The sequence below is a fragment of the Oncorhynchus mykiss genome, chromosome 1, assembly GCF_013265735.2.
Source record: "Oncorhynchus mykiss isolate Arlee chromosome 1, USDA_OmykA_1.1, whole genome shotgun sequence".
NCBI classification, from domain to species: domain Eukaryota; kingdom Metazoa; phylum Chordata; class Actinopteri; order Salmoniformes; family Salmonidae; genus Oncorhynchus; species Oncorhynchus mykiss.
Genome location: NC_048565.1, coordinates 19,899,934 through 19,907,635, shown reverse-complemented (window position 1 = coordinate 19,907,635; position 7,702 = coordinate 19,899,934). Strand labels below are relative to the sequence as shown.

Here is a 7,702-nt window from a genome sequence, read left to right as displayed (position 1 = left end):
CGTCATACCCAAGAAGACTCAATGCTGTAATCGCTGCCAAAGGTGCTTAAACAAGGTACTGGGTAAAGGGGCTGAATAGTTAAGTAAATGTGATCCGTTTTTTAAAATGTTTAATACATTTGCTAAAATGTCTAAAACCCTTTTTTTTTCATTATGGGGCTTTGTGGTTTTAGCTGACAATTTATACAAACTTCCCAAGCATTCTCATTTTTGTCATCAATTTGTCATACTGGCCATATTCCTTGTTAGAATTGTGATATCGCCCTCTAGTGAAGAAAATGAGAACATGCCTATTCGTTGGGGCGGGGCGGGGCGGGGGGGGGCAGGAAATTCTGCCTTATGGAGCAGCGTCATGACCAGGCATTTAACATTTTATAAGGTTTTTCTATAATTGTTTTATATGAATATCCCTGTGACAACAGAGAGGAGTTTGCAGCATGTTTCACCAACAGGTTGTTTTACTCTGTGCTACTGAACTTTAATACTTTCTGTCACAAGCACTTGTTAGAAAATATGACAATGTTTTAGATTCTGTCTGAATCTATAACTGGAATGTCTCAATCGATTCAATTTTACTACTCATATTGGTTATAGGAGTTTTTGCAAAAATGTGATGTCATTAGATTGACAAAATGTTCAAGCACTAAAGACATGATACTACTGTGCTGTGAAAAGATTGGTGTTTGGAATTACTCTTTTGCACAGAGACGTGTCAATCATCTATCTCACACTGGAATAAGAGATCTGTATGAGCTTGTCATGCAATGACAGCGATAATCACATGGGATGACTAAAGCACACACCGATCTGGGACCAGGTTAGGAACACACTTCTTTGAGACTGACAATGTTGTTACCAGGGTCTAGGTGTGCCTCACTCTCTTAATACTGCTTTTGTACTGTAACACCAGTGTTACACCCTTATGTTATACTAGGGACATGTTGTTTCCATAGCTAGGGCTGACAGTGAGGACTTGTGAAGAGCAGAATCAACAACCTCTGCATAACCAAAACAGTTGCTTTGTTTTGAAGGTATTAAAGTTCACAGTTAGTTGTTATGCTCAAAAACATAAAAAAAAATATATCTTCCTAGCAAAGAGCAATTTCTCAAATCAAGAATTTAGCTAGAACTGTCTGGGAGTGGTCTGAGTGGGAAGGGGAAAACTGAAAACTAGCTGTTATTGGCAGAGAGGTTTGGAACTCTCTTTCTTATTGGTCTATTAACTGTGAAATTGTGAAAATTATGATAATTCCCTTTTTAGTGTATGAACTGTTTGAAAAGACCGCCTGAAATGTTTGACTATTTTGGTGGGATGAAGGGCATTATCAGCATTTTCAAATGTTCACAACCTCAGTGTGGAAATGTACTGCATATATAAAACACAGAGAAATCACATTTTTGACTGCACTGGGCCTTCCATCATGATTATTGGATGTTTATTTTATTACAAGTTCTATTAGTGCAACGATACAAATGGCAATAACACATAACTAGTCTTGTTCTGAATGCACACATACGTTTGTTCACTCTGGCCAGTTCAACAAAATCAATAAATAAGCTTTATCAAACTATTGATAAATGTGTTTGTACCTTTCCATTCAAAAGCAAAATCAATAGCTGATAAGTGTCTGACCATTTCAATAGAATATCTCTTATATTGGGGAGAGGGATTTGGTGAGAAGGATGTGAACTGCTAAATGATTACTGGCAACTCACCAGTGTCATGTGGCCAAGCGCATGGTAACACAGCCACGGAGAGGCACAGGACAGGGTATGGCATTGTCTATTTCCATGCAGGTGTCGATGTAAGGATCCATCAGTACCATGTTGGGGAATGCTTTGTTCATCTTTCGCTCGCTCAGCAGGTAGATCTGCCCATTGACTGTGGTGCAGCCACCAAAGAACTTTCTGTCCAGACATTCTTCTTCTAGAACTGTCCATTCGTCTGTCTCCACATCTAGCCGCAATGCCTGACCTCCCAGGAGATAGAGGGCCCCGTTGAGCACTGTTGCAAGAAGGTCATACCTACGGGACATAAATCTATTTTTTATAAGGAACCTGCCCCAGACAAAAGTCTGATGCAACCTAGCTAGTTCCATGACTTTCAACCTAGCAGAACTAGTGCAAGCTCTGATTTCACTTACCTGGGCAGAGGGGAGTAGGTGACCACGTCCCATTGGTCCTCCTTCACCAGGTATCTCTGAATGCCACTGTACACCTCCCCATTCTCATCCAGTCCACAGGCGACATAGATACACAAATCGCGAGCAACGGTGGCAGCCCTATCCACAGCCCGCACCATGGGGCTGACATCCTCCCAGACCTGTGCTCCCAGCGGCAGCTTCTCCACGTGGGCCACAGGCCCCTCGTCCATGGTGCCCCCCAGGACGTACAGCTCCTGCCCCAGGCCCACAGAGCAGTGGCTGTGCCTGGACTTCTGCAGCGGAGGGCCATCCACCCAGCGCTGGTTCCCACACTGGAATATCCGCACCCAGTCCACGCTGTACCAAAAGATCTCATCACGGAAGTTTCCTCCGGTGACTACAATGTTTTCTCCTGGGAGAGGAAGAAACAAGAGCCTGGCATAAATTACTTGAATTATGACTCCTATGGCTTATTCAAGTATACATACTCCCGATAGCATACTGATAGTAAGTTCATAGATCACTTCAGCTGACTTAATTTATTCAGAATAAGAAAGGGTGTTTAACTTCAGAAAGGGAGTCAAATTGTCAAATCATTACCTACTGCTGCCACAGAGTACTGTGTGAGATTCTTCCTCTGAAGTGGTGCATGGGACTGCCATCTCCCACTGTGGGGGTAAAACTGGTAGAGAGACTGTTTGTCCTGGTCATGGGGCCCTCCGAGTATGTACAGTGTCTCGCTGGCCCGAGGTATGGACCTGCCCATAGACCAGCTAGTAGGAATATTGTCATTCAGTTTACAGATGAGTTTGGCTTGTGGGTCAGACCCTTTGAGCCTGGTAAGCAAATCAGTGATGTAGGGCAGAGACAGGCTCTCTAGTCGCACCAGCTCCACCAACTCCATGAAGTCCTCCTCCCGACTGGGGTCAAAGGTTGCCCAGCGTAAGGTCATCTCCAAGGCTTGATCCTCCCTGGGTACAAATAGTTTATCACTGGCAAGAAGGTCCGCCACACTCTCCTTAGACAGATACATGAAGTCTTCCTCTGTGGCGATAGCAGGTAGGTGGGTTAGAGCCACCTCACGTGCTGCTGTGTAGAGCTCCCGGCATCCCAGCTGCCAAGCGTAGGACATCATACCCAAGCAGTTGCTTAGATGCAGCTCTCTCTCCAGGAACTTGCAGCATAGGAGCCTGGGTCTCTCCAGCTGGAGGAAGTCTGCTGTCTCTAGGATCCTCAGGACATTTTCTCTGCTGAGAGATAGCTTGGATGTCTGGGTGTATTCCATCAGAACACGAAACTGGTCCGCACCCACACCTTTGATCTCAATGTGGCGCTTGCCACTCTCTCTGCCGCCGCCATAGAAAAGTGCACGGAAATAGGGGCTCTGAAGAGCCAGCTGTTGACGGTTCACAAAGAAGGATTCTGTCTCTATGTGAAGAACTGTGTCAGGTATCATCACATTTATCTCAGCCTCCTCGTTGGAACTATCGTTATCAGGGCATAACACAGGAGAAGGTGTTGCTCTTACAGTATACGGCACCAGCTCTGGATTTCTGCAGGCCATGTCACAACAGCCACGGTCCTCCCCTCGTCTTACTTTCTCTGGTGCGACCTTTCTCTGGTTCTCTGTTGGCTACCAATGGGGAAAATAGGTCAGGTCAGTTTGCAAAACACAAGCTAAATATAACTGTGGCCTATGTGCCAACCAGACCGCAGGCATACCAAACTATTTGTTGTGGGTGAAAGGGGTTTGTAAAGACCCATGTAATAACATTGAATTATAACGTTGGCTCCTTTATAAATCGCAGCTTTATGTGTTAAACAGAGAATGATCAATTTACATTTATTTTTGTAGCCCCTGCGTGTGACCCCTGCTCTTTGCCGAACATGAGAGATTTCTGCACAGAGGGAAATTAATAAATATCGGGTCCGTTTTTTTCTATGAAACATATTTAGACTATGGAAAAAACACCTCTTTATTATTAATAGAATATTCTATTGTTATGGTCTCAACTACACACAAAAAACGTCAGATTGGAGGACTAATCAGGTCAAACTGTCACTGACTTTACGGAACAGCGAAAATGGCTGGGAGTTCGTGTTTTGTTCGTCTTGTTTGAATGAATAAACAAAAATAATTTAGCTAATTTCCATACATTTTGTAAAGGGTTCAACTTTTAAATATTTTTGTAGTCTTTACTTATCATTCCGACTAGATAGAGACACCTAACCACCAACTATTGTATTTCTAGCTCTGCTCCATGGCATTACATGTGGCTTGAGTCTGCTTCAATGCCCTCTATCTTTACTCACCAAAGTAAAATATGTTCAAGTTCTGACGAAATTCGACGCAATGTGCGAGCAGGCCCATGGGCATGCGTCGGATCTGCATTACGAGCTGTGTGCGCATGGACAAAAGCTAGTCTGACGACAACCAGAGTGCTCGAAAGTAGTTTATTTCGTATTTTGGACAAATGACAACTTGCGCATACTTAAATAAGTTGGTCAGCACTCCTGCAACACTTATGTTTGCGAGTAACGAAAGTATATTAAAGCCAGTCAGTAAACATAATTAGAAAAAAATCCTCTATGGAGGGTAGCCATGTAAACTCGAACCTCAGCTGCATATCTAATATGCTGTTTATTAGCTGTAAATATATTTTCGACTAAGCTTTACTTGGTGATACTTTCTTTGTTCTCGATTTGGAAGGGGCCGGTGTCTTATAAACCTCTGTGTCCAGTTGCAGGTGGAACTCCAATAAGGAGGATATATTCAGAAAGATATATAAACCACGTTCTGTGTGCTGCATACATTGGATAAATTGGACGTATGCTTAGACGGCTTGACAGAAATGGTAGCGGAAGGCGAATGTTGAAATTATGTTGCTTACATATCCCGATGAGGCTCTACCATTTTGCGCAATAACACTGTCGGTGTGATCGAGGTGTTACAAATGACTAGTTCCTGCAAAGATGCCAAACGCCAGATCTCCAGCAGCTAAAGTGGCGAGGAACCTCCTCCTGTGGTGCAAAAATTAGATTAAATATTTTTCAGAATATTCCGTTTTTTGGAGTACCACCTGCAACTGGCCACAGAGGTTTATAAGACACCTGTGCATTCCTAATCAACAATGAGGAGTATTGCCAAGCAAAAGGTGGTCAGAAATTTGATGACTACGGCTAAATAGGAGCATAGTAGCGACGGCTATCACAAGCAAATTAAATTAATACGCATACGTTAAATTGATGATAGTCGTTTGATTTGATATCAGTTATATTAATCGAAATATGCAGGCCGTTGAAGTCGAGGCTCAAGCCACACATAACACCCTGGACCAGAGCTAGCATGTTTCCAATCCACACGTGACACATTGTCAATTCATAAGTTATTTCCTCTGCAGCATAAAGGTAAGAAGTATATTTGACCTTTCAAAATATATTGACATACCAATCCGAGTGAAATTTCAGGGAGGATGAGAAGGTAATTGTCGCAGCTATTTTGACCTAGGACTGGTCATTCATGTTTTTGAAAGTCAATGCACCTCAATTCCAAACAGTAATTGTATTCACTGACAATCGTTCACAGCCAGTGGTGTCCTGAAGGGTTTTGATCCTCTGTTGAACCTACTGTTGGATGAAACAGTTCAATACATGCGCGGAAAGGGATACAAACTCCTCTGACAAATTTAATAGCATACTCATGTCCTCTCTCCTTGCCTCCTTTCTCAAAACCCATTGGAGGAGAAGTTCAGAGAGGAGGAACCTCTGTCTTTCTCATCCATTCCTAACACCTTTTTACAGCAGCAGGAGGGCTAGCCAGTAGCAGCACCTCCACCACCTCTCTCCTATTACTCTCAGGGGATGCATCTCAACAGTCTACATTGGCTTCCTCTCCTTTTATTCTCCCCTTTATCTGTTCCCGAAAAGACAAGATCGGTGAAAGCAGTAGGACTACTAGAAATGTTTCTAGCATTTGTCCAGCTATTCTTTTTATTTTAATTGAACCTTTATTTAACTAGGCAATTTAGTTCATTTATTTATTTTTAATTTAACCTTTATTTAACAAGGAAAGTCAGTTAACAAATTCTTATTTACAATGACAGCCTACCAAAAGGCCCCCAGCAGGGACGGCTGCTGGGCTAAAAAAAAAAACACATAACTTTTTAATATATTTTTAATTCACCTTTATTTAACCAGGTAGGGCAGTTGAGAACAAGTTCTCTTTTAAAACTGCGACCTGGTCAAGATAAAGCAAAGCAGTTCGACACATACAACAACACAGAGTTACACATAAACAAACGAACAGTCAATAACACAATAGAAAAATCATTGTACAGTGTGTGCTAATGTAGAAGATTAGGGAGGTAAGGCAATAAATAGGCCATAAAGGCAAAATAATTACAATTTAGCATGAACACTGGAGTGATAGATGTGCAGATGATGATGTGCAAGTGAAGATACCGGGGTACAAAAGAGCAAGAAGATACAAATCAATATGGGGATGAGGTAGTTGGGTGTGCTATTTACAGATTGGCTGTGTACAGGTACAGTGATCGGTAAGCTGCTCTGACAGCTGATGCTTAAAGTTAGAGAGGGAGATATACAGTTGAAGTCAGAAGTTTACATACACTTAGGTTGGATCATTAAAACTTGTTTTTCAACCACTCCACAAATGTCTTGTTAACAAACTATAGTTTTGGCCAGTCTGTTAAGAAACCTACTGTGTGCATGACACAAGTAATTTTTCCAACAATTGTTTACAGACAGATTATTTCACTTATAATTCACTGTATCACAATTCCAGTTGGTCAGAAGTTTACATACACTAAGTTGACTGTGCCCTTAAACAGCTTGGAAAATTCCAGAAAATGATGTCATGGCTTTATAAGCTTCTGATAGGCTAATTGACATAATTTGAGTCAATTGGAGGTGTACCTGTGCCTTTTTGCTTGACATCATGGGAAAATCAAAAGAAATCAGCCAAGCCCTCAGAAAAAAAATTGTAGACCTCCACAATTCTGGCTCATCCTTGGGAGCAATTTCCAAACGCCTGAAGGTACCACGTTCATCTGTACCAACAACAGTACGCCAATATAAACACCATGGGACCACGTAGCCGTCATACCGCTTTAGTTTTACTAGCATTTAAAAGCAGTTGGAGGCCGCGGAAGGAGTGTTGAATGGCATTCAAGCTCATTTGGAGGTTTGTTAACACAGTGTCCAAAGAAGGGCCAGATGTATACAGAATGGTGTCGTCTGCGTAGAGGTGGATCAGAGAATCACCAGCAGCAAGAGTGACATCATTGATATATACAGAGAAAAGAGTCTGCCTGAGAATTTAACCCTGTGGCACCTCCATAGAGACTGCCAGAGGTCCGGACAACAGGCCCTCCGATTTGACACACTCTGAGAAGTAGTTGGGGAACCAGGCGAGGCAGTCATTTGAGAAACCAAGGCTATTGAGTCTGCCGATAAGAATGCGGTGATTGACAGAGTCGAAAGCCTTGGCCAGGTCGATGAAGACTGCTGCATAGTACTGTCTTTTATCAATGGCGGTT

At 42.5% G+C, this 7,702-nt stretch overlaps 1 protein-coding gene across 5 annotated transcripts; it reads right to left on the bottom strand.

The window, feature by feature from the left end:
- Window positions 1–1,424: 1,424 nt before the first annotated feature.
- Window positions 1,425–5,956, bottom strand: LOC110504002 (kelch-like protein 23). 5 transcript variants are annotated; one of them, XM_021582934.2, is made up of 5 exons: window positions 5,593–5,955; window positions 3,673–3,777; window positions 2,745–3,540; window positions 2,145–2,556; window positions 1,425–2,025 (listed from the first exon to the last, which is right to left on the bottom strand). In XM_021582934.2, the coding sequence occupies exons 2-5, from the start codon at window positions 3,706–3,708 to the stop codon at window positions 1,722–1,724; spliced, it is 1,548 nt and encodes a 515-aa protein (XP_021438609.2). In that variant the 5' UTR covers window positions 3,709–3,777; window positions 5,593–5,955; the 3' UTR covers window positions 1,425–1,721. The 5 variants fall into 5 exon arrangements, with proteins under 5 accessions (XP_021438609.2, XP_036821092.1, XP_021438540.2 ...); XM_036965197.1 differs by having other exon boundaries at window positions 5,687–5,955; XM_021582865.2 differs by having other exon boundaries at window positions 2,745–3,777; window positions 5,687–5,956.
- Between the last annotated feature and the right edge of the window lie 1,746 nt (window positions 5,957–7,702).

Excerpts from the sequence above, each read along its gene's own strand:
- LOC110504002 (XM_021582865.2), bottom strand. The coding sequence starts at position 3,708 with ATGGCCTGCAGAAATCCAGAGCTGGTGCCGTATACTGTAAGAGCAACA. Across the intron at positions 2,557-2,744 it reads GTACTCTGTGGCAGCAGTAG|GAGAAAACATTGTAGTCACC; the intron begins GTAATGATTTGA and ends TTCCTCTCCCAG. Across the intron at positions 2,026-2,144 it reads ACCTACTCCCCTCTGCCCAG|GTATGACCTTCTTGCAACAG; the intron begins GTAAGTGAAATC and ends TATGTCCCGTAG.